Source organism: Elephantulus edwardii, unplaced genomic scaffold (assembly GCF_000299155.1).
Source record: "Elephantulus edwardii isolate Elephantulus edwardi_28Jun2011 unplaced genomic scaffold, EleEdw1.0 scaffold00111, whole genome shotgun sequence".
Taxonomy (NCBI): domain Eukaryota; kingdom Metazoa; phylum Chordata; class Mammalia; order Macroscelidea; family Macroscelididae; genus Elephantulus; species Elephantulus edwardii.
This window is the reverse complement of record NW_006399861.1, coordinates 9894608-9920951: the sequence shown is the minus strand read 5'-3', so window position 1 is coordinate 9920951 and position 26344 is coordinate 9894608. Positions and strand designations below refer to the sequence as shown.

At 46.7% G+C, this 26344-nt stretch overlaps 1 protein-coding gene across 1 annotated transcript; it reads right to left on the bottom strand.

Annotated features, from left to right (window-relative positions):
* Positions 1-2393: 2393 nt before the first annotated feature.
* NPC1L1 (NPC1-like 1) lies at positions 2394-22607 on the bottom strand. The gene is made up of 19 exons (XM_006892170.1): positions 22554-22607; positions 20361-21889; positions 14177-14277; positions 13720-13892; positions 13189-13317; positions 12241-12423; positions 11331-11445; positions 11102-11229; positions 10712-10849; positions 10426-10515; positions 8729-8919; positions 8426-8553; positions 7479-7605; positions 7176-7231; positions 4563-4713; positions 4072-4303; positions 3802-3915; positions 3558-3720; positions 2394-2608 (listed from the first exon to the last, which is right to left on the bottom strand). Exons 1-19 carry the CDS (start codon positions 22605-22607, stop codon positions 2394-2396), a joined length of 4017 nt encoding a protein of 1338 aa, XP_006892232.1.
* Between the last annotated feature and the right edge of the window lie 3737 nt (positions 22608-26344).

The window sequence follows — 26344 nt, the reverse complement described above, 5'->3', positions numbered from 1 at the left end:
TTGTAGACATTCCAGAGCTATTGGTTCTCTTCTTGCTTGCTTCTTCTCCGCACATAAGCTGACATATCCTCTGAGATGTAAGGAGTGAGAGCAGCTCCTCAGTCAAGCCCCACTCAGAAGGGGAATGTGCAAGGGTTGAAGCTCAGAAGGGAGGCAGACAGCTATCAAATAGGGATTTAGAATTGGCCCTTGAGGTATCAGAACTCCTGAAAATGGACTTTTCTAGCCATTGTATTTGTCTTCAGCTACCATAACTGTGGATATATGGTCTTTCAAATCATCAGCATCTATGGGACCAATATAAGAGAGTGCTTTCCACACTGTGAAAAGGGTGATGATAGTGGCAGAGAAATTATGAAGAGACTGTGGCATAGAGTAACCAAAGGAACCCTGGACATAAAGGCTATAGTTAAAGGTTTTGCTTGCTGAATGATTGAAGAAAAAAACTAACTTGTAAATGCTTTGAGATAAAGTTTGCTAGATGGTTGAGCAAACCAGAGGCTTCTTGCATTTGTGCTGTTAGTAACAGAGGACTTGTACCTTGTTAATCTCCCTTGAGACTGTTGGACTCAACCTAGACTTGCACTGTGAGATATTCTTTGACTCCTCCACCTATTTCCCTAATAAATTTCACAACTGTGAGTAAAGTCTGTGAATTCTGCAAAGAACATCACACCCAATGACTGGTAAAAATAGGTGGAGTGGTATGTCTATGTAGCTATGGATGGTGAAGAGATTGAGATTGTTAACAACTTTAGTCTGCTTGGCTCCAAGGTCAACACTCTTGGCACCAGTAGCCAGGAAATAAAAAAATGTATTGCGATGGGGAAATCTGCTGTTAGGTACCTCTCCAGGGTACTGAAGAACAATGGTGAAGAACTCTGGAGACTAAGGTGCGTCTGATACAGGCTATGATCTTTGCAATCACTTGTTATGCACCGAGAGTTGGACAATGGCTAGGAAGGATAAGAGAATTGATGCCTTTGAGCTGTGGTGCTGGAGAAGAGTATTAAATATACCATGGACTGCCAAGAAAACAAACAGATTCATCCTAGAGAAGGTTAAACTAGGCTGCAACGATTCTGGGGCTTCATCTAACATACTTTGGACATGTTAGGAGGGACAGGTCCTTGCAGAGGGATATCATGCTTGGGAGGGTGGAGGGACAGCGCAAGAGGGAAAGACCCTCTATGAGGTGGATTGATTCAGTGACTGGGGTAATCGGGATGGGTGTGTCAGAGGAAGTGCGATTGGCACAGGATAGAGCAGGGTTTAGGGCTGTTGTACATAGAGTTGCTACAACAACATGGATAGTATTGATGGGGACAATTCCTCTTAATGAAGCAGGTAGAAGTCAGACTCAGTCACTCCCACATTGCAGATGGTTCTTTCTTTGCAGTCTTTGAGACTCATATCCACTACCCCAGCGCAGGGTTCTCTTGAGCCTAATGGTTTGCGTGAGTGTAACATTGAATATACCACTGGCTTCTCTTTCTAGATACTTCTAACATCATAGGCTGTTTCCAGAAGGGGAGAATCTGCAAGTTCTACTGCACGCCAGTTTCACCATATTCCATGCCTTTCCTGCTTTGGGGAAAACTATAGCCCTCCTTCTCAAAAAGCATTTCTATGGCAACAACATATAATAGCCTAGCAAGTTGCTTAAAAGGAGGGAGAAGAAAATGGAGAAAACAAATCATAGACTAGTATCTCAACAAATCACCTTTTAAAATACATGTATTTTTTGTGTAATTTGCATAAATTAGTTTAAACTAAGAGTTACCAATAATGGAACATAGGACATAATACACCATTTCTGCTCAACAGACATTATTAAGTATCAAATGTGCTTAATAATAATCTTTCTTCTTCTCCAATGCCTATTTTTGGGAGTTCTCTTCCCCAGAGCCCATGCCCAAATTCTGTGCTCCATTGAGTGGGATGAAAAGTAGGACTGCCCTGTCCTTGTCCCTGAGGAATGTGGCTTTTCAGAGGTCTGCCCAAAAAAGCAGCCATCATCACAGAAGTGGAGACCAGCCAGAATAATATTCTAGTAAGAGCAACTTAGTGACTACAGTATTTATGAGACCTCCTCACCAAAGGGAACAGATGGATTAAAAATGAGAAGCCAGGAACAAGTTAAGTCTAAAACAAAGGCCTAGGCACAGTGTGTCCTAAAGCTCTAGGGCCTCTACTCTTAGAGGAACCAGCAGGAATGCTGGAAGGTGCCAAGTCAAAAAGTGAGTGGACTGCTGGGGCATGGTGAACCAGGGGCATCCTTAAAGGCACAGCACTGTAGGCCCCAAGGAGGAGGAACAGTCAAGAGGCCACCACATGGAAACCTATTGTTCCTCATGAGGTCCAGAACCTTAAAGCCATAAGAGTGAGCACCATCAGAGTGCCTGACCACTTTCAGGCAAAGAACTGTCCATGTCACCAGCACTCTTGGCATCATCTTCAAAGCCCTTGTTGCTGTAGACGCTGCTGGTCATGTGGGTCCGTGAAGGATGCTTTGGGCAAGGGTCTTCCCTGGCCTCGACCTCCTTGGCCACAGCAGCCAACTCCAGTCGCTCCTGCTCCAGCACCAGAGCAGGGTTGACACTGGGCCCTGTGAGAACAGTAGAAACAGGAGCTATGAGCAAGGCAGCAGGACACTGTGTACAGGCAGACAGCGTTTGTCCATCCTGTCTGGACAGCCACCAACTGCAAAAGGCCCTTGAGGCAGACCCCTCGCCTGTTCACCCTCCAGAGCTCCAGGGGCTTAACTGTTGGCACATGTTCAGGGAAGCACCCAAGGCTTCTAGATGGACCCAGAAGTCTCTCCCTCTGTGCAGTGTCCTGACCAGATACTCTTCACTGTGGTGTGCTATGCCTCCCACTCTGAACAGACATACAGGCATGGGAACACAAGCTCGCACACAGTCAAGCACACACGGCACAGCATAGACAGGCATGGGGGACACATGCTTGCACACAGCCAAACACACACTGTAAAGCACAGACACGCATGTGTGACACAGGTCTGCACACAGCCAAACTTGAGACACACTGTTGACAAGATAATCATTATTCAGGAAGTTTAAGGAGAGGCTTTCAGAAAAGAAAGTACTTATATTTTTATTTTTTTAAAAAAGAGAGAGAAACACGCAAGTATACAAAAGCAAAAACTGGCCGGGGAGCTCTGGTGGCCTAGTGGCAAGAAACTGCACTGCAATCCCAGAGGAACACGGTTCGAATCCACCAGACGCTCTGCCGGAGAAGGAGGCGCAATATCCTCCTGTACCAGTCAGACCTGATTTGACAGTACACGTACACAAAATTAAAAAAAAAACAACAAAAAAAAAACCAAAAAAAAAAACAACTGTGCTAGAAGCAGTCACATGAACAAGTGATCTGAATGTCTATGTGTTGGTCCCTGACACGTTATGTGGCTGCCCTGTCCAGAGCAAGCACCATCCTCTTTGTGGCCCTCATAACAGCTACCATGGTGCATAGCAGGGAGCCAATGAGCTCTGGCCAGCAGGGGCAAGAACAAGCACATGGGGGTAGGCACTCACCCAGGTAGCTGAGGACCACAGGCAGAAAGACGAGGCCATGCAGCAGGCCCAGGAGAGTGATCAGTAAGTTGAGGCGGAAGAAGAAGATCTGGATGAGCTGGGACTTAGCAAGGCCCAGAACTAGGATGCCAGGCAAGTTGGTCATGGCCACGCCAGCAAAGACCTAGGCATCACAGTCAGGTATTAGGCTGGGGCCAGGGAACCCCCACCATGGTCTGTGGATCAGACGCCTTGCCCAACTCACCGCACTGCCCATGGTGACTGTAGCCTCCTTGGCCCTTTCTAGTCGTGTGGGCTTGGTGCTGATGGCAAAGGAGCGGGTAATGTGGGACACAAACTCCACTGAAATGCCCACAGCCTGCAGGCAGAGGAGGCTTTCATTGTAAAAGTTGGAGACTGCATGCAGGTGGAGGAACAAGTGAAAGCGCTGAGACCTTCCCTTAGAAACAAAGGAACTGGCAACATTCCAAGAGCCACTCTACCCTGAACTGCCAGCCCACATCTAGGGAGTTACCGTGACCAGGTTGATAAGGGAAACAGCATTATAGGTGATGCCCCAAAGTGCCATAAAGCCAACGGTGTCCACAAGAATCATGATGATAGAGAAGAGGTTGATGAGGCCAGAACGGAGGTCCATGCCCAGTAAAAGGCAGCAGACGACAAAGGTGGGCAAGAGGCACAGGCTCAGCATGAAGAGGCCCTCAGGCACGACAGTCAGATACTGCTCATAAAACACGTTGGTGATCCTGTGGTTGACAAGACACTGTCACAATCATCTGTCGTTTGATCTCTCAACACTTTGTAAAGAAGGCAGGATGCTCCTACTTTAAAGATCCAGGCTCAGAGAGGCTCCCAGCTGAGGAACTGACAAGCCAGAACATAGCCCCAGCTGTCACTTTTAGCCTGGCTCTTGGGCTCAGCTTCCCTGCAACTCTACATCCCCAAACTGGAGTCTCAGGCAAGTGACCTCTCTCTTCCCTGGGCTCCAGATGCTCAGGGCCTTACGTATAGGGGAAGACTTCAAAGGCTGGGTCTGTCCCGGGAATCTCCCGAAGGCTGGCAGTAATGTTGGCGGCTAGGGCTCGAGCTGCCCGCAGAGCTTCCGTGAAGTCCTGGGAGTTCTTCAGGGGCTTGTGGTAGGCCATGAACCGGGATGCTGGGCATGACAAGAATCAGGGAGAGGAGAGAAAACCAAGGTCAGATCCTGCTACAGAGCAGCTTCAGCCTCCACCAAAGATTGTTCTGGCTTCTGAATGCTTGGGACACGCTGCAGGCTTAGAATGGAATTAATCCTTTTGAAATTCTTAATGTTGAATCAGGGTACTCTTCCTACTCCATCCAGCCGCTACATTTCATCCTGCCCTTGACCAGAAGATTGTGCAGTTGATATTCTTGCAAGGTGAGGTCAGAGGCTAGTCCTGATCCTAAGCAATCATCCTAAGGGACTCTCTCTTAGTAGCTTCAAATCAAACATCTGACTGTAAAAATCCATTCACTATGGTTGCTTTTCAAATATGTAGCCCTGTATAAAAAGACCAAAAAGTCGCAGAAATACGTGGAGACTTGCACTGTAGAGCTGTGAAATTGTAGACTAGGATTCCTGACAGCCGCAATTAAGAGGACTTTTAATTGTTTATAATGAGGATGATGCATATCAGTAAGATGAATAATATAGCTACTTTCACTGGAGGAAGTCAAAAGAAAGAAACATTCTTTTTTAAAATTGTATTTTAATAATTTTAATGAACATTTACAGAGATTTTGGATTTCCATTCATTCATTGCTGCACTTCTCTCCCTGCCCAGCCCTCCCCCCACCTCCAGTTGAAAGAAACATTTTTAAATGGATACAACCTTAGAGGAGAAAAGGTCAGGCAGTGCCCAGGCCCAGCACACAAAGCCCGACTGTCCAAGCATAGGTACTGGGCCAGCTACTGAGATCTAGAGCCCAATACCCAGTGGAGACTAAGAATCTGCATTTCTAATAGCTGTCATCTAATACTCTTGTCACTGGTCATGGGACTACACCTTGGGAATCAATGTTCACATGCATGTGAAAGGATCAGGGGCAGAGATGGGCAGAGGCCTGTCCAGGATATGTAAGGCAAAGTTGAGGCTCAGTTTATGATCTGTGCTCCTGCCTGCAGACCCCATACCCTCACTCCTTTTGTCCCTACCAGAAGTTCATACTGGTTACAGGCCATGGACACAGTAAGGGTGGAAGGCTGCACAGGATAGGGCATCCTTACAAGATGGATAAGGATGAGATAAAAAGTGCCCTCTCTGGAAAATGGTATAGGTAAGAGGGTAGGTAAAGTGGTTTTTAGTTTCTTTGTTTTCTTAAAAGTAATGCATGCTTGCACACCCATGTTTATCACAGCTTTGTTCACAATAGCAAGAAGCTGGAAACAACCTAAGTGCCCATCAACAAATGAATGGATAGAGAAGCTGTGGTATATTCACACAATGGAATGCTATGCTGCATTGAAAAACAAGGAACTCATGCAATATTATTCAAAAGGGGTGACCCTGGACGATATTATGCTGAGTGAAGTATCTCAGTCACAAAATAACAAATACTGCATGGTGCCACTGTTGTAAAGCAGGACTGACCTCGGGGTTGGGAGGAGACTGAGAAGGATGGGTTCAATAATGTATACTGCATTAAAACAAATGAGGGTGAAAACTGTTTAGGAAGGAAAATTATTAGGTATTTTTGTCATGAGAGGAGTCCAGAGTGAAGGCTGTATAGTGGAGTGGACCTGGGGGGAGGTTTTGTAAAACAATGAAAGATTTTTTTTTTTTTACTTTTCCAAGAGTGTAGTGTACTAGCGGGGAGGGTTGGGAGGGGAGAAAAATGCAACAATGAATGAATGGAAATCCAAAGTCTCTGTAAATTTTCATTGAAATTAATAATAAATAAATAAATAATTTTAAAAAAAACTAAAAAAAAGAAGTCACAATGTTTTCCAATTTCCTTTTGCTAATGGGTGTGTCAGAGGCAATGCGATTGGCACAGGATAGAGCAGGGTTTAGGGCTGTTGTACATAAGGTCGCTATGAGTCGCAAACGACTCGACAGCACATAACAACAACAACAATTAAAAAAAAAGGTAATGCATGCTGATGATAACCCAGAGATTATTTCAGTACAGAAGGAAAATGCTTTGCTGCACACAGGAAGCTGTGTGAGTGGTGCTGTGGCCAGCTCCTGGCACACCACAGCCATGCTGCCTAGTAACCTAGGATTAGTTGGTGGCACATCTTGGCATTCTATTCTCAGTCCAAGCTACTACTTGTGTTGTTCCTGCCTGTGCTTCATCCTGCTACACATGGTTTGGCTGGTGACCCACCACTGATAAGCAGGGGTGATCCATGCACAAAAAGAAGGGATGAGGGGCATGGGTGCAAGTGACTCCAGAATCTGGGCCAGCTGCTGAAAGCATGCCATGAACTTAAAACTGATTTGACTGAGGCAGGAGGAGGCAGTAGGGGTGCAGGCCGGAAGTCTAAGCCTTGAGAAATGAGGCAGTGAGAGGCACCCTGGTAAGCAGGAAAGAGATCTGAGAGAGGGAGTGTATGTCATAGGCACCTGGGGTTCCTGGCTCAGCCGCACTCACCTAAAATCTTGCCATCTGGACCCCAGTTCACAGAAGTGCTGTAAGCAGCCAGGCCTCTGTTGGACAATGGTAAGGTGAGGCTGAGCCAGAACAGGAAGGACCCTTCCTATGTTCACATCCTTCCCACTCTCAGAAGAAAGCTGAGGCAGAGCCAGGACAGCACCCCCTCCCACCTTCACATCCAACCCCACCCTCAGGAGAATGTCGGGGTGAAGTTGAGCCAAGGCAAGATCTCTCCCTTTTCACATCCACCCCCACCTTAGAGTTCACACGTGCCCCTCACCCAAGGCCAGCTCCACCTACCCTTTGGGACACTTGTTATTGGGTGTGTCACTCAAGAACCATGGAAGGTACTTGTTAAACTGTTCCTCAGAGGGTCGGACAGGACCCAGGGTAAGGCCTATGCAGCTTTTGAGACAATGCAAGGAACCTGGGGAAGAGAGGCAGGCTAGGACATATGGCAGGTCCCTGTGTGGGACTCCACCCCATCCAATCCTTGTCACCCTCCTCTGAGGGCCTGCCCTCATTATTCACATCACCAGAGAATAATGTCAGGCCAGGTACTCCTTCCAGAGAAATTTGTCTTCACTAACTGGAGAGATGCCAGCTCACCTGGCTGCTAATGGAAAAGCTGTCAGTTCAATGCCATGCTGGTACTGTACTTCCCGAGATCACAATCCCAAAAGCCCTGCTCTGTCACCTGGGGTCACTGGGAGTCAGAACTGACTCGAGGGCACCCAACAATAAAACTGGGGAGAGCAAGTCCCTCCATAAACAGAAATTGCAGGCACCCATGGACAGGTAATAGAGCTCTAGGGGCGCTGTTCATACTGTGTTCCACTGCTAACCCAAATCCACCAGCAGCTCTGAGGGAGGGAGATGTGCAGTCTCTCTTATTAAGAGTTACAGCCTTGGAAATCCAGTGCAATAAACTCGATGGCAGTAACTGAGTTTCTGGTCAGTTAAGGAAGGCAATCGGGGCAGACCACATAGGGTACTTTACCACCCACAAGGCAGCTGCCAGGGCCCCCTTCAAGCCCCACCTGACTACAGCAGTCTGTCATTTGTGTGTCCATGGGTCTGCACATATTCCCCACGTAAAACTCCCTTGAGTTTCTAGCCTGTGACAGGAAGGGAAAAGGATAGGGGACAACGGAAGCCTAACCATTCCTCCTTTCAACAATTGCTCCTTGCACCTCAGTCTCTTGAAGCTGAGGTAGACAAGGAGGACCTCTAGGTCCAGTGCTCACTGATGGTCGAGGGACAGAATTCATCCTTATTGGGGCCAGAGGTATAAAGACGGCAGCAAGAGGAGGATGGTGTCAACCAGTCTATGAAGTCATCCACCCAGGAGGAAGCCGGTATGGCCAAATAAGACCTGAGGAGCAAAAAGAGAAGAGTCAGCAAAGAGATCAAGTGGGTCCGGTCAGATAGTAGAGGTGTCCCTTCAGTGCCAGCCTCCCACTCAGGCCTCCCCAGCACCAGAATAAGCTTATTAATTGTGGGAAAGGACAGATGGACTAGGGGAAAGGCTGAATCAGACTGTCACTCACTGCTCAGGAAACTCAGAGGCGTACTGAATCTTCTGGGCTAAGGAGTAGCTGTCACAGCCTGCGCTGGAGCAGATGCCATTCATGCCAGCCTTGCTTGAGAAGTTGTAGCCCGCAGTGGTGACAAAGTAGACTGGGGCTCCCACCTCAAAGTAGCGGTTTAGAAAGAGGAAGTAGTCAAGCAGGTAAGAGTCCTGGGGACATAGGGCAGATAGATTTAGCCTAAACAGGTCATAGAAGTGTGTACAGACAGGTATAGCTACAACATAGCCATAGATATATAATACACACAGAGGCATACACAGAGGTGCATATGTACAGGAACCAACAAAGAGGTTGTATGCTTACAGTTACACATGCATATACATGCGCAAAGTACACACACATGCATGCTAATACACACATACATATAGATACAAATGCAGGTATACACAGTCATATCTATACACACATGTGCATACAGATACATGCACACTGGTTTACACAGAGATACATTGACACATATATGCTTATATGCACACATGCATACAGATGCATGCAAACACATACATTCACACAGGTACAAGTACAAATACATACACACAAGTACACACGCACACACAGATAGACACATACATACACACAGAAACATGCACACAGGTATACACATGTATACACACACATACAAATATATGTACACAGGTAAATACATATACACACACCATAGGCATATGCACAGAAAGGTACCTGCATACAGGTACACTCCTAAAGTGCAAACACAGAGGCAGTACATTCCAGCCGATATGAGCACATACATGCACCACTTCCTCCTACCTGACTCAGCAATCATACTCTGCAACCAGCCTGTGCCCCTTCACACATCAACACTCAGAGGTTCTCTGCTCACTCAGCTAACACACAAGACTAGCACTTTCATTGGTCACCTAGGTGGCTGGCTTCTTTCCTCTTCACTCTCTGGATAATGCAAAAGTTATTTGTCTGATCTCTTCAAGACATGGACCAGCACCACTAAAGCATCCCGTAGCTGCGCCAGCTCACTGTAGCCATGCCTGGGCCTGTCTCTTCCACAGTATATCCACAAAGCTCCTAAGTCCCATCATCTACATCCAATCTCTTCTCTCCTGGTTCAGCAGCCTCCACTGCAGGTCTGTCCTTCCCCCACCCTCCCATGATTACTGGTCAGCACTTTGGTTTTGTGTGGTCCTATGGACCCTACCCTTGCTGGCCTACCTCTCTCTTCCTTGACAACCACTGCCCCATAGGCCCGAAAGCCTAGCAAGATGGTACCCCAGTGCTGAGGACTCCTAGGCAGGCATCCTGTACAAGGGGTTGAACTTCTCTACCCTCAGAGTCTCCCACCTTTCACACAAGATACTCCCTACCCTCACAGGCTTGCCTAGAACACAAAGCCTTGGGCCCAGAGTGCTTGGAGTTGACCAGGGTAATACAGTCCAGGTATATCCTGGATGGTGTGTACATCAATGCAATCATTTCTTAGTCCTCGTGTGGCTGATAGCTTGGACAGCCCATGCTGGAATTGCTGTCTGTCTGTTACTGGGAAGCCTAGGCCACTTCTTATCTTTGACCTGTGCTGATCTTTTAGCACCTGCACTTGTCCCACCTAACTCAATCTCGCTCCCCATGATCCTAGGAGTGCCTCCAAGCACCAGCCATGCAGCAACCCCAACAGAAGGTCTCACCTTGGGCAGGGCCAGCTCCTGGTCAAGGCCTACGCTGAGGTGGCACATGAAGTAAAGTCCCACTCCAAATAGGGCCAGGAACAGCACCAGCTGGGGAAGGAGCAGGCAAAGTCCCATGGCTGTGCCCTGCCCCCGGCCCCAAACCTCCCCTGGTCTGCAGGGACAGGCTCTGCACTGATCAGTCCCTGTCCAGGTAGTCTCCTTCCTCACTGAAGCCTGCCTCCGCAGTGGGAAGGCTGGGTTAAAGGCTCAGGAGCCATCCCTGGGGCCCAGCCTCCCAACTTACCACAAGCACACGGGTGACTCGGTGCAGCAACACTGGTGCATAGACCTTGTGGAAGAATCTGAGCAAGAGCCCTTCCCTCGGGCTGGGAGGTGGGGTCTTTCCAGCCTTGAAGCAGCAGCAGACATCCAGGTAGGAGGCCTGGAGGAGGTGGACCTTCAGGTCGGTGACTTTCACACCAGCACAGACAGCTACCTCTCACCTTCTCTTACCCTTAGAGAGGTCTATTGAGGTTCTAATGTGTTTACAGAAATGGTTTAAACAAAATCACTATCCTACGGGAAACTGGGAGTGCAAAGGCCCCAATATCCTCCTCCCAACACAAGGCTTCTTCCTCTGAGTCATTTTGGCTGAAGTAAGGCTACACCGACCCTGGGCCCAAGCCTGTCCCACCTCCTGCCTCCTGCTGTCCAGGGAAAGCAAGGCCACAAAGGTGGACATCTGAAGCAGGAAGTCGAGCACCACTGCCAGGCCAGAGGTCAGGGCAAAAGTCCTCACAGCAGGCATTGGGGTCAGCGCCCCTGTGGGGGCAGAGGCGTCAAGATGCCAACTTCAGTGGAGAGGTCTGCACAGACAGGCAGGGGGCAGGGACTAGCCTGTGGGTAAGGACACAATCTCTCACCTAAGAAGAAGCAGATGGCCTCAGAGAGGCTGCAAAGCAGCATGCTGGGGGCCACACTGCCCAGGGCCCGGCCAATGTGCGCTTCCCGCCGCTCCCCAGGCTCCCTCGGCAGCCTCTGTGTGGAAACAGAGGGAGAGGTCCCCCACAGTAAGGGCACGCTGTCTTCCAGTCCAGTCATAAGGAGCTCATAATTGCCATGAGGAAATTCCAGGAATGGCCACTGTTCAGAGACCACACAGGTGCAAGACTGCCCTTTAGCCTTCCTAGAAGGCACTGCTGCCTACCCACCAACTAACTATGTGGCACAGGGATTGCAGGGTCAGACATGAAGGAATCAGTCAGCAAGGATCAAGACACCAGTTCACCATGCTGGGGCACCACTGGCAGTGTATACATGAAGCAGTATGACTCCCCGCATGTCAGACACAAACACCACTTTCTGGGAAGCTGACTGCTTCAGGTCAGCCCAAGTGCATTCCACAGAACGGTGCCCCATGGGATCATGTGTCTCACAGAACAGTGCACCATGGGGTCTTCCACTGCTGGCCATCCTGGAACCTGCCAAATCTTTCTTCCAGTGCAACTCTGGGTAAAATGAAACCGCCAACCTCTTGGTTAGCAGCCAAACGTGTTACCCACTGTGCCCCAAGGGCTCTGCTTTCTGTTGACACTACACATGTGTGTCCATCAGAATGCCCAGCACACCGGCCTGGGCTTGGGTCTGGCAGCAGAGCACCTTCCTGTCTTACCTGGTACTCAAGAACGAAGATGAAGATATTGTCAGCACCCACAGCAAGCACCATGCCCCAAGGGCTCTGCTTTCTGTTGACACTACACATGTGTGTCCATCAGAATGCCCAGCACACCGGCCTGGGCTTGGGTCTGGCAGCAGAGCACCTTCCTGTCTTACCTGGTACTCAAGAACGAAGATGAAGATATTGTCAGCACCCACAGCAAGCACCAGGAAAGGCACAACTTGGAGGATGACCAAAGAGGAGGGAACACCCAGGTAGGAGAAGAAGCCCATGGCAGCCATGACAGCTCCCAGCACCACCGTCACCCCGCCTATGCCCAGCACGGCCTTGGAGTCCACCTGTGATGGAATGAGGGCTCAGCCTCCTGCCACCATGAGGACACCCTGCAGAACCCAGGGCTCCCCTGTTAGAGGAGGAGCTGGCAGGAGGGGCCTGGTGTGCCCACCTGAAGGACACCCTGCAGAGCTCAGGGCCCCTGTTGGGGAGGAGCTGGCAAGATAGGGATGTGTGTCTCAGCCATGTGGAGTGTCTGCCACCAAGCTCTTCTTATCCCTCAGCAACTGATCTCCCAGGCCAAGCAGGACTTTAGCCATACCCCCTCTTAAATAAACTCCACCGTGACCGTGAGAAACTCTACAAGTTGATTTTTGCATTTAAACAAGCAGGATATGTCATGTACCTAGCTAAATGAAAACATCTTCTAAAAAAAAAAAAAAAAGAAAATATCTTCTGACTTTTTAAACGCAACACAAAGAAATAGCAGAGGGCCACCTTGGCTTTGGGGGTGCATCCACTTTGCTCTATGTTTGGGTGTGCTAGCTCTAGCAATAAGAAACTGCATTGAAATCCCAAAGGTACGAGGTTCAAATCTGCCAGCTGCTCTGAGAGAGAAGCACAGGCAATCTCCTCCCATACGATTCATTGCCTCTCAAAACCCACTGGAAGGTCACCTATGTGTTTGTTCTGACTCGAGGGTATACAATAACAAGAAGTTAGTAATGTTGAGAACCCAAGAAGGTCCCCCAGGGCCCTGGGGCCACTTTGTCTTGCCAGCATGAACAGAAGGCCACTGCATGTTCCTCCAAACCCCAGTCACTGCTCACCAGCACTCGACGCCTGCTAGAGTAGTTGCCCAATGCCAGAGAGATATACAGGAAAATGACCAGGTAGCTGATGGCAAAGATGGGCAAGTCCTCCCCCGTGGTGCGGTTGATCTCATCCTCCAGGGAGCGCTGTGGACACACAGTCATCAAATTTGATGGCTGAAGGTTGTGGTTAAGACAGTGGGTTCTCCAAGACATTGAGTGGCAGGAAGGGCCTCAGGGAGAAATCAAGAGGCTGAAGGGGAGGTAAAGAAGGAACCACTGATGGCCTGAAGGGGAATGGGTCTAAGGGGAGGGAAGTCACCATCAGAACATCCGCAGATGTTATGAGCATTAATCACTTGTGCTTGTGCTGAGGGCCTGGGCTTGAGTCTGAGGAGCCCTCAGTAAGGGACACCCTAGGCAATTCTGCCCTGAAAGGAAGACACAGAGCAGTGCAAGCACTTGTCCAGGGTCATCCACGAAGTGGCCAGGTCAGGGCTGTGGAGAAGGCTGCATGGGATATGTTCCAGCCACAGGGCCTGAGCTCACCTCTGCCATGAAGGTGACCTGGAAGGTGCCAGCCATCTGCTGCTGGAAGGCTCGCATTTCCTCCAGGAACCCTGCCTCCCAGAGCCGAACCTGGGCCAGCCGGGGGTCGCCAGGGGGGTAGTTGTTGAGGGAGAAGGTCATGATCAGGGCCTCTGCCTCAGAATAGTCCTTCCCTGGGAAAGACATGTTCAGCAAGGAGGTCCAACCTGCTCAGCCTTCCACCCCTTCTCCCACCCCTCACCTTCCTCTCCTGAATGGCTTTCCACTGCAGGTAAGACCTGTGGACTCAGGCCCAAGCCAGAGCAAAGTGCTACCAGACAGTGAAGATGTGGAGACCAAATGGAATAGGTGACCTTAGCTCACCCCAGCCAGGCTACCTGCAGACAGCTTGTCACTATCCCACCTGCTGCCCCAGGGCTCCTGTCTCTCCTTGACTAACTCAGAGGTGCCACCTTACCTTTGTATCCCCCCACTGCAAGGAAAGGAAAGATGGGAGCCCCATAGTCAGCCATGCAGCTCAAACCCAGGGCCGTGCCATCATTGAAGGTGAGGGGAGCGCTGTGGAGAGATAGAGAGAATGGTGCCCTGCCTGCTCCAGGACCCTGGCCAACAGAACCAGCCCACTGCCAGCCATACAACCTGGTCAAGGGGTAGTAATGGCTCTAGACACTGAGCTAGTTTTATAAACACAATATCCTGAAGAACCACAGCAAGTAAAATTGTGTCATGGACTGAATTGTGTCCTCACAATTATGTGATAATATCCTATTATTCACAGCTTTATATTTCTGGAAAGATCTTGAAAAGTTATTTTTTATTATTAATGCAACACCACCCTTCTTAAATGTGTCATTCCTGGCATATGATAATATGACGGTCTGATATACAAACAGCCACTAAAGCCAAAGATGAAGAAACTGAGTACTTCTTTCAAATTTTACAGTCTGAAATTGCTCAAACAAGCAACCAAGATGCATTAATAATAACAATGACTGGAATGTAGTTGGAAAATAAGAACAAAAATGAGGCTCAAGATCCCATGATAGAATTTTGTACAATCAATTAAATCATTCATTTATGAAAGTAGTTCACTGTAAATATTGTTTTTAAAAATCATAAATGATGACAATACACATAGACCTCACCTAATAGACTACACAGGCATGAAATCTATTATATCTATGGAAAAAGCCAATGGAGAAGCTCTATATGAGCAGTCAAAGACAGGCCAGGAGTTATCTGTGGAACAGGTCACCAATTACTAGAGTGCAAGGTTAAAGTGAAGATGAAGAAAATGAAGAAAAATCCATAAGACAAAAATACAGCCTTGACTTTACATTTTTACATTAATTTTTAAAGTATCTCAAGAATAGTTTAGTGGATGAAGGGTAGGAGCAAAGGTACCTTTCAGAAAATAATTACAATTTGTTAATTTAAAAAAAATAGATCTGATGCCGTAAACAGTAATGACTGAACACCCGATGAGTTGTGGGATGACATCAAGAATAACATCCATGAAGAAAGCAAAAGGTCATTACAAAAAGAGGAGGAAAAATAGTGAAATGGATGTCAAGAGACACTGAAACTGGCACAAAAATGTACAGAGGTCAAAATTAGAAAAGAAATGCTAAAGAGATAAATAGAAGACTTTAAAGGGTAGCCCAAAACCCAAAGTATTATAATTAAATGTGCAAAAAGATGAAGTTACAAAACCAAAAGGGAAGAACTTATTTGGCATTTCTCAAGCTAATGGAACAGAAGAACAAATTAAAGCATAGAGATGCAATACTGAAAGATTTTATCACCAAACTCTTGAATGACACAAGAAACATCAAAAGAAGATGGTAGGAATACAGAGTCATTGTACCAGAAAGAATTGGTCAACACTAAACCATTTCAGGAAGTAAAATATGATCAAGAACCAATGATACTGAAAGAAGAAATACAAACTGCACTGAAGGCATTAGCCAAAAATAAGGCCCTAGGAATTGATGAAACACTAAGTGACATGTTCCAGTAAACAAATGCAGCCCTGAAAGTGCTGAATGTTGTACATACAGTACCATCAAGTCAGTTATCAACTCATAGCTGACACTCCAGTGGGTTTCAGAGGCAGTATATCACACAAAAGAAGATTGTTAATCTTTCTTCTGCAGAGTGGGTGGATTTGAACCACAGGCCTTTGGGTTGGCAAAGCAGCTCCTTACCACTAAGCAAGCAGAGCTCCCTGGTGCTCATTAGTCTATGCCAATAAATTTGGAAGACAGCTACCTGGCCAGCTGAATGAAAGAAATCAATATTTGTTTCCATGCTCAAAAATATGGGACTATTTCCACAGAATGTGGAAATTATTAAACAATATCATTACTAGAACATGCAAGTAATATCTTACTGAAAATTATTTTAAGATATCAGGGAACTTCCAGAAATTCAAACTGAATTCAGAAGAGCGTGTAGCATGAGGGACATCCTTTCTGATGTCAGGCTAAGGCAAAATTCAGAACTGTTGGTCATAGTCAACTTGACAACATATTAACAACAACAATTCAATCTGTATTTTGAGCAAACAATTCAAGAAATTGGACTATATGAAGAAGAATGTTACAATAGGATTGGAGGAAGACCCATCAATAACCTCTAGTATGCATTAAACATAATGCATTAACCAACCTTCTTACTGAAAGGAAAATACCCTTGTTGTAAAAGACCAAAGAATATAGCCTTTAATATGGATTACATCTGACCATCAAGAAGACAAAAATCTCTACCATTGGGCCAATAAGAAACATCATAATAGATGGGGGAAAGATTTAAGTTGTTAATGATTTCATTTTACTTGGATTCACAATCAACCCCCATAGTAACTGCAGTCAAGAACCCAACACTTGTACTGAGAAAAATCTGCTGTCAAGGACCTCTCCAAGGGGCTAAGGAGCAATAGTGTCAGTTTACAAAGATGTGCTTGTTCAAGCTATGGTGTTTTCAATAACTTCTTATGTATCTGAAAACTGAACAATAAGTAAGGATGACAGAAGAAGGATTGATGTCTTTCAGTACAAACAAACACATTGTCCAAGAGGAAGGGCAGCCAGGAGGCACCCGCCTTGGAAAAAAGACATTATGCTGGGAAAGGTGGAGGGTTAGAGAAAGAGAGAAAGACCTTCAAGAAGATGGATTGACATAGCCTGTAACAATGGGCTTGAACACTTCAGAGATGATGAGGGTGGTTGAGGATAGGCAAGGTTTTGATCTGTTTGTTTATAGGATTGCTGTGAGTCATAGTGAACCTAAAGGCCACTAACAACAACAACAACAACAAAACACATGTTGAAATTACAACCCATTTGTGTCTCTCTCTGTGAATGTAATAATTTGAGAAAAAGGTTTTCTTTGTTACGTTAAGTCATGTCAGTGCAGGGTGGACTTATAACCATTTATTTTTTTTAGTTCTAAAAGAGCTGATTAACCCACACTTCACACCATATACAAAAACAGACTCAAGGTTTCAAGGACTTAGGAGTAAAATCAAAGACTATAAACTTCAGAGAAAAGCTTGGAAGTCCTAATCTACAGTATGAAGAGTCTTCCAAGCATAATGAAAAACCTACAACCAGGATAGAAAAAAATAGATGAATGAGATCTTCTAAGAATCAAAAAAACTTCTCCAACATGGTAAAAAGGAAAGCCACAGATTGGGAAAAAAATATTTGGTAATGACATAGCTGATAAGTGACTCATCTAAAATTCATAGAATACTCCAGCACCTCAATGAGAAAAAGGTTAACAACCCAATAGCAAAGTGGTCACAGGATATGACTAGATACTTCACCAAAGAAGACATTCAGATGACAAACAAACACATGAAGAAATGCTCAAGATCCCCAGCTATCAGACAGATGCAAATCAAAACAACTATGAGATATTATCTCACCCCAGTAACAACAGCAAAGTTCAACAGAGCAACAAACAATAAATGTTGGCGAGGTTGTGGAGAAATTGGAACCCTTATTCACTGTTGGTGGGAGTGTAAAATAGTACAACAGCTATGGAAGGTGGTTAGGCACTTTCTCAAAAAGTTGGAAATAGAAATACCATTTCCACTACTGGAAATATACCCCAATGAAACCATAACCATCATCCAGACAAATATAAGCACACGCATGTTTATAGCTATATTATTTACAACAGCAAAGAGATGGAAGCAACCCAAGTGTCTTGTCTATCAACAAATGAGTGGATAGAAAAAGTATGATATATTCATACAGTGGAATACTATGCATCACTGAAAAACAATGAACTTGTAAAATATCACACAAAATGGGGTACCCCGAAGCACATGATTTTGAGTGAAATATCTCAGTCACAAAAGGACAAATACTGCATAACACCACTGTTATAAAGCAAGTCTGACATGGGGGGTTGGGAGGAGAATAGGATAAGAGTGGATGGATAATGACCATTGTATTGGAACAGATGAAAGAACTGTCTAAAAGGAATATATGATTAAGCACTATATGTACAACAACAGCCCAGAAAAAGAGACATATCATTGCAAAGAGGACTGGAGGTGGAGAGGTAGGTAATTGTGCAACAATGAATGAACTTTTTTTTCAAAGTGATATATGATTAGGTATTATTGTATGACAGGAGTCCAGAATGAAGGCTGCATAGTGGAGTAGACTTGGGGGAGGGATTGTAAAACAATTAAATAATTTTTCTTTTACTTTTCAAAGAGAACAGTGAACTTGGAGTGAGGGGTGGGCAGGGAGAAAAGTACAACAATGAATGAATGGAAATCCAAAGTCTCTGTAAACTTTCATTAAAATTAATAATTTTTTAAAAAGAGAAGAAAAAAGTGAACTGGGGGAGGGAAAAGGGAAGGTGAGGGAGGTTAAAATGTGCAACAATGAATGAATGAAAATCTAACTAATCTTTGAGCTTCCACAATACTGAGCCCTTCCTTCATCCTCAGTCAGTTCTATAGGCTGTTGTTCACATTTGCAGATGAACCGCTCAAGACATCCCAGAAGGCCTGAGGACTGGTACTTATACTGCCACTCAGGACACCAAGCCGCTCTGGGGCACAGGAGGATCCCAGCATCACTATCACTAGCAGATGTCCTTGGGTGACGTCTCTTATGGCCTTACCCCCCAGACATTTAGTACAGAGAACTGGTGCATGCAGGCAGTGGACATGCACATGGAAAGCTCTATCTGCCCTCGGCCAACCAGAGGGACTGGCTGTGTGCCTACCTGAGCAACTGACATTCCCATTCTATACCTCCATTTTCTCTTTTTTGAACAAGGAAAGCAAACCACTCAGAGTTAGAGGAATTAAAAATAAATATAGCATTGAGGAAACCACAGAGCAGATGTGAATCTGGGAACAGGGCCACCAGAGTCCCCAGGACCTCTAAAACCTTAGCACATCATCCCTCTTCTCCTGGTAACACCAACAGGCAGACCCTGTCCATACTTTGGGAAAGCTGAGAGATGGACAGTACAGGGCAGAAACATTCAAAGTAACACTAAGATAATCTTTTCCTTTTTCACTCTCCCCTTCTGTTTCTTATAATCTTTTCATTGACTGTGGTTTCATATTTCAGACTGCAACTAGCATTTAAGAAAAAGCCACTTGCTGAGTTTGGTGTCGCATCAAAGAATATCCACATTTTAGAGAATGATTATGAAAACATCCCTCCCTTTTCCAACCTTATATGTAGATAAGGCCAGATCATCTCAACATAATCCTACTACCCTGTTGCCACAGACTGGATATGTAATCAGTTCTGAAAATGAAGCTGTTTTGTATTAAGCTAGATATTAGAAAGATTTGCAAAAAGATAAAAGTGTACACTCCTATTTTTGTTTGTTTTGGAAAACATATATTTCATTAAAACATGCCATATATCACCATGTTGTTTTAAAAAGAATTAATAATTGTATTTTAAATTTTTATTGGCTTCATTTCTTGGATGGTGACTGCTGAGAGATATGACCTGCATTAACAGGAGCTCTTAGGAGCTGTCAATAATTGTTAAGAGTGTAAAGAGGCCTTGAGACCAAAACCATTTGAGAGTCACTGCTCTACTTCAACACCAGACAGCCCAGTGGCTGCCATCCTATTCTCAGCAAGCACCACACTTTCTGTTTGTGCCCCCTCAGCAGGATGAAGCCAGGGGCCTACCTCCCACCAAGGTGAGGATGTGTGGGCCAGACTCACTTAGGATGCCCAGCCATCTCATAAGAGGGGCATGGGCACAGCCAGGGCTTGCTTAGACTGCTGTTCTAGTCACAACACTGTGCAGGCCCCAAAGGCCTGCAGCTTACAGCAATGGCCTAGCAAACTGGAACCTGAACTGTCTCCTTCCAATTCTCAAAGACTTAAGGCAAGACAGGAGAGACACCTCCTTCCGAGGAAGGAAATGTCGCAAAGTGGCCTCCTGAGGACGAGCTCGATGAAGAAGGGGGGCGGGGTTAGGAAGGTACCAGGAAAGATGAGGGCATAGCAGCCACCTCTGGGAGGAGGAGGGAGACAGTACTGGAACCTGTGGCTGACCTGTGTCCTCCCCCAGGGTCCCTGGGAGTTCCCTGGTCAGAGGTGCTTGGCAGCCCCTTGGCTTTCTCACTTGAAAACTTACTTGACACAGTAGAGAAAGTGGTCCTTCCAGTCAACCTGGGATGTCTGCCCCATGAGGGTCTGGTTGGCAGTAAGCAGCAGGTGAGACCGGTTGCTCTGGAAGTACTGCAGCAGGCTGTTGATGCAGCAGTCGGACAGGCTGGTATTGTGAGGGTTGAGTGGGGCATAGCAGATATCCTGCAGTGAGATGTTGCGCTGCTCCTGGGAGGACCAAACCTGCAGATGCCGCAGCCGCTCCTGCAGCTCCAGCAGCTCCAGCAGCAGGTCAGGTGCCAGGACCCCACTGAAGTTCTTGAGCCCCAGCAGCGGGGAGTTGTAGCCATAGCTGGCCCGGGCAGGTGCAGTCAGAAATACCTGGTTCGTGCGAAAGAAAGGGCCAAAATGCTGGTCGTGGAACTCCTTCTCCCACCGGGCCTGGCTGCTAGGGGCTGACCACAGCTCCACCGGGTCTGTGGTGAGTTCCGTGAAGACCAAGCCCCCTGCCAAAGCCACCACCACTACAATGGACACCACCAGGACAGTCAGAGGCCATGAGGCCACCCATGTACCCCAGGACTGGAAGAAACTTCCCAGGAGCTTGTGAGTGGTGAGACTGAGTCTGTCAAAGAAACTTATGTGCATGGGAGAGTCCACGGTTTTGACCTTGTCCCTGTGACAGGCCAGCCAGGGTGACACAAGAAAGGTGATGAGGACAGCAAAGACTGAGCAGAGAATGATCACGAGGGCCAGAACTCCCTCCATCCAGCCTAGGCGGAAGGTGGAGTCCAGGGCCTGTGGGCGGGGGATGGTGGGGCACGATGTTGCACAGTCCTGGCAGGAGCAAGCCACAGCGTCGCTGCCCTGTGACTCATTGCAGCCCACAATCTCCGCATTGAGAAACTGGATCCCATAACCAGGAGGCTGGCTGGCATCCCCAAGATGGAAGGCTATGTCCAGTGGGGCTAAACCATTGCTGGTGTCTCCCTGGTAGTTGAGCCAGCGCTGGGCGTTGCACAGGGCAGAGCCATACACCCCGCACATGGCTCCCACGGCCAGTGTGGCTGCTGCAGGGATACGCACACTGCTGCAGGAGTTGTAGGCTCGCTCAGCGAAGCTGCGCTCATAGAAGGCCTGGAAGGCCAGCACCGCTTGAGGCTGTCCACTGGGCGGCTGGGAAACGCGGGTCACGTTGATGAAGAGGCTCTGGTTGGGACTGCAGGTATTTTGACAGTGCAGGCTGACAAAGTTGTCAGAACAGGCAGGGCAGCGCGTGAGAAGCGCTTTGGTGACAGCCAGGCTCCTTTCCAGCGCCTCCAGCTGCTGGGCCGAGCAGCAGGCATAGGTGGTGTCTGGGCCAGTGTAGAGGCGTGGGCACACGCGCTGCAGGAGGGCCAGGTGCTCGCCAGTGACGTGGCGGGCAGGTTCATTGGCCAGGCATGAGACATTGGACAGTGGTAGCAGACTCCCAGATAGCTCAGGGTTCTTCCCACAGTCGCCATAGAAGGCACAGACACCAGACTCATGGAAAGGTGTGTACAGCTCTGCCTGGACCTGCAGAACAGGGGGTGTCACTGGGCCTGCTGAGTGTCGGGCGTCGGGGAAGAGACAGGATGTGTGACAGGCTGTCCACCGAGGAGGCATTTAAGAAGCTCCATGACCTCTCCCAGACTCCAGGATGCCCAGTCCTCAGAGTCCCCCACACCACACTCTACCAAGACTGGACCCCCTGGGGAGCTCTGGTGGCCTAGTGGCAAGGAGCTGCAACTACAATCCCAGAGGCGCACAGTTCGAATCCACCAGATGCTCTGCCGGGGAAGGAGGGACAATCTCCTCCTGTACCAGTCAGATCTGATTTGACGGTACACTCACACAAAAATAATAAAATAAAATAAACATTTAAAAAAAAAACACTAATTAAAAAAAAAAAAAGACTGGACCCCTCCTCCTGCATCTGCATCTGCTCCCCAAGACTTGATGACACCCACTTCAGAATCAGAGATGAGGCAGTTCTGGGTCCAAAGACAAGCCACCTCCCAGTGCAGAGGCTTGCCTTTCCCTGGTCTCTGTGGTGGTTCAACTTCCTGACCCAGAAAGTTAGGAGGCAGCCAGCTATGCCCTTCCTCTGCTCTCTTCTCTAGGGGACTGGAACCTACCAGCTGATCCTCAAAGCTCACAATGAGGGTGGTGGCCATGGGCACAGGCTGTGAGCACTCACCAACTGCAGGAGTAAGATGTAGAGCAGCCAGCACCTCCAGCCAACCTCAGCCATCCCAGCTCTGGGCGGAGGCCTGTGGGGCCAGGTGTAGAGCCTGATGCAGGCTGAGCCTTGGACCAACTCCTGGAACACACATTAAGCAGGCCCCTCCCCAATGACAACCCTCGGCTGACTAGGTGAGGACCAATAAGTGCACCTTCCCAGCCCACAACTGGTTAATGATCCACCACTCTGCTAACCTTCCACTGTTCCCTTCCTCTCTGTGTCTCCCCTTGGATGGGCCTCTTAGGAAAGGTGGTGCAGCCTCCCATTTTCCCGTTCCCCAAAGCTGAGCTAGCAGAAGGGCACCCCCACCACCCACACATGCTATGTGAGTCAGACATTCCAGCTCCTGCTGCTTCAAGGCCACAGCCAATGAAAGCCTGAGTTCCAGGCTCAGCACTGTCCCTGGACTCCACATACACACACTCGCAGGGGGACCATCCTTAGTGAAGAAAATGTAGGGTGGAGTCCAGTGACTCTGCGGCAGCAGTTCCTCCTGGGAGTGTGGCGGAGGGAAGGTGACAGCAGCTCGTATATGGCTTTCCATGCCTGCCCCTTTCCTGCCAGCACCAGAAGGGACAGAGAGCAGGCCCAGTGAGCCACACCTTTTCCGTGGCTCACTGCCCTCTGCTCCTTCTGATAGGCATCTTCATGGCCTGCTATTCATGGCCTTGCTCAGGCTCTATCTCAGGATGGGCCATGACCTTGGCTCTCAGGAACAGAGCTGATAAAGCAGCTGTGGGTCCATTCATCACTAACGTCAGTATCATGTCTCAGTTATTTCCACACCACCCTTTTCCCAGATCAGGTCATCCAGAATCCTTAGTAATGTTGATTATCAATCTAAATCTTAGAGAAAATGTGATAACTACTGTCACAAATTGCTAAAATGTAATATTTCCTATTTTATAACATATTTCTACTTTCAGTTACCACATTATTGGCTACAACATTATCAGTAACTAAGCAGAAACCTTTTGTGACTTTTCTTCTTGTTCTTTTTTATTTCATTCTCAAAATGTTGATAAAGGTTCATAAATACTAAGTACCACAACATTGTAACTAAGGAACACAATGCTCTACAAATCAGTGCCAGGGGCAATGATAGCAATGGTTCTGCATGGACTTTCTGCACAAAAAAAGTCTGTGATTTGAAGTGTCATTGCAACGAATAATGACAGCTCTGCCTGAAGGGCACTAGAAGTTAAAAAAAAGTAAATAAGGATAGATCATGAACACTGCATTCAAACAGATGTGGGGGAGAACTGTCTGAAAAGAATATGTAATTAGGTATTATATGTATGATAACAACCTGGAACAAAAGGTTCATTGCAAAGTGGACTAGGCAGAAAGGAAAGTCTGTAACAATGAGTGAATGAAAACCTAACCACTCTGTAAATATTAGTTAAAATTTTCTTTTTAAAAAAGTAAATTAATTCAGCACTTCAGCAACCTAGTGCCACCAGTCATCATTCTCAGAGGTCATCATGATGATCCAGACATCTGGATGACCCTTGTGATGCAGAAACACTACCCTGACTGCTTGACTCTGACATCCTGCAGAGATATGTGGAGCCTTGAGAAAGTGGCATAACATCTTCTGGGTACCAAGTGGGGCTTGCTCTCAAGGGTGCAGCAAGAACCAAAACATGTAACCAAGAGCATTCTGTAGCTGACTCTGTAGTCGACTAATGTCCCGTTTACCAATGTGGCTTCAGTAGATAACTACAGCCATACAGGTGTATTAAAGAGCTCTGAGTCTAGAATGCTAACCAAAAGGTGAGTGCAAACCCACCAGATGCCCCAGAGGAGCAAGCCTGGCAGTCCTCACATTCACTTAGCACCTAGGGAGCCAATGCAGTGCTCTGTGAATCACAACCAACTTGATGGCAGTGGTTTGGGTTTTGGGTTAAACTGGGTTTATAAAAAATGTTTTGGTTTTAGCTAAATTCAGAAATTTTTTTATAAAAATCTATTTCTATCAAAACACTGCACAAAAACTCTACAGACAATCATTTTGAGTCATCCCTCATACAGTGTCACCTGATGTGGTCTACACCCCTCTCCTGTGCTCCTTAGTGATGCCACTGCTATAGATGCTGAAGAGCATCTCCCTGTGGCCACTTAACCCTCCTCACTTGCCAGCTACCTGCGTGCACTTGAGTGCTTGATTCAGAGAGAATGCACCCTTTGTCACAGAGAGGCCAGCACAGCAAGGCCAGTTTGCTGGGGTAAAAGTAAGCAGAGCCTGACCAGAGCTGAAGCTGACCCTAATCCTGTGGTCAGGGTGGGGAGACAAGAATCCATGGACTGAGGCCTGATGGGGTGAGCTGACACTGACAGTCCTGCATGCTCCCTGCACCTGGCTGGCCACCAGTCTCAATCATCCACTTTGGGGTCTTTTTGTCTGACTGACTAGGTATTTAGCCTGGTCTTCTCCAGAAGCAGATCCAAGATTCAAATGCAGGCTGTTCACTTGGGAGTGGACCCTAGATGGTACTAGTAGAACAGCAATAAAGAAGCCTGAGAGCGAGGAAGCCAATCCAGAGTACCCTAAGGAGTAGGCTCCTACCACACAATCCAGGAATCCCACTCTAAATGCAGAGCAGGAGCATGTATGTGAATGTCCAGAGCATCATAATGGCCAGCAGGTGAAAGCAATCCATATGCTCATCAATACATAAATGGAGAAAAATAAGAGTGTAGAATACTGAAGAAAACAAACCCAACTAATGACTCATTCATTGCACTGACCACACAGGACAGAATCGAACTGTCCACTGGGATTCCAAGGCTACAATCCTCACAGGAGAAGACCACCAGTTTTCTCCCATAGGGTGGCTGGTAGGGTCCAACTGCCAACTCTTTCATTAGCAACTGAGTCCTTAGCCACCGTGACACCAGCATTACTCAGTTGGAAAGATAAATGAAGTCTTAAGGCATGCTAAAACTTGAAAACTGTGCAACAATAAATAAATATTAAAAAAAAGAAAAGTGAACTGGGGGAGGGAGAAGGAGAAAATGTGCAACAATGAGTGAATGAAAATCCAACTTTTCTGTAAATTTTTGTTAACATCACAATTAAAATTTAAAAAACTATTTTAAAAATAGCACAAAATGTAAACTTTTAACTGAGTTTTGTCTCAAAGTTTATGTATTTCTCTTATTCCAATTTAAAAATAAATTACTGTTGTATTAGGAAAAAATCTCAGAATTAAAGTACAAGAAGAGTGAAAAAAACGTATATTTTCAATGTTGGAATAACTTTACAGTGATTTATTTGCCATCAAACACTGAGAAGTTGCATAGTTGAGTGCATTCGGGGTGGTGGGGTTGTATACCAATGAAGGAGTTTATCTTTTGCTTTTCGAAGACAGGAGTGAACTGGGGGTGGGGTGGGGTGGCGGGGTGTGTAAGAGAAAAAAGTGCAACAATGAATGAATGGAAATCCAGAATCTCTGTAAATGTTCATTAAAATTAATAAAATAAAAAAATCCTTTAGGTAGTGAGGTTGTTTGAGATCAGTGTTTGTTTGATAGCCTTCCTTGGTACATGGAAATTAAAGAAGAAAGAATTAAAAAAAAACAAACTTGAAAACATTTTGAGTGAAGCAAGTCAGTCACAGAAGGAAGAACATGGTATTACCTCAATTATATGAAATATGGAGACTATGAAAATGTCTAGGGACCAAAGTTTATTATGATTTCCAGGGATAGGAGGAACTGAGAAGGAAGGAGTCATGGCTGAAG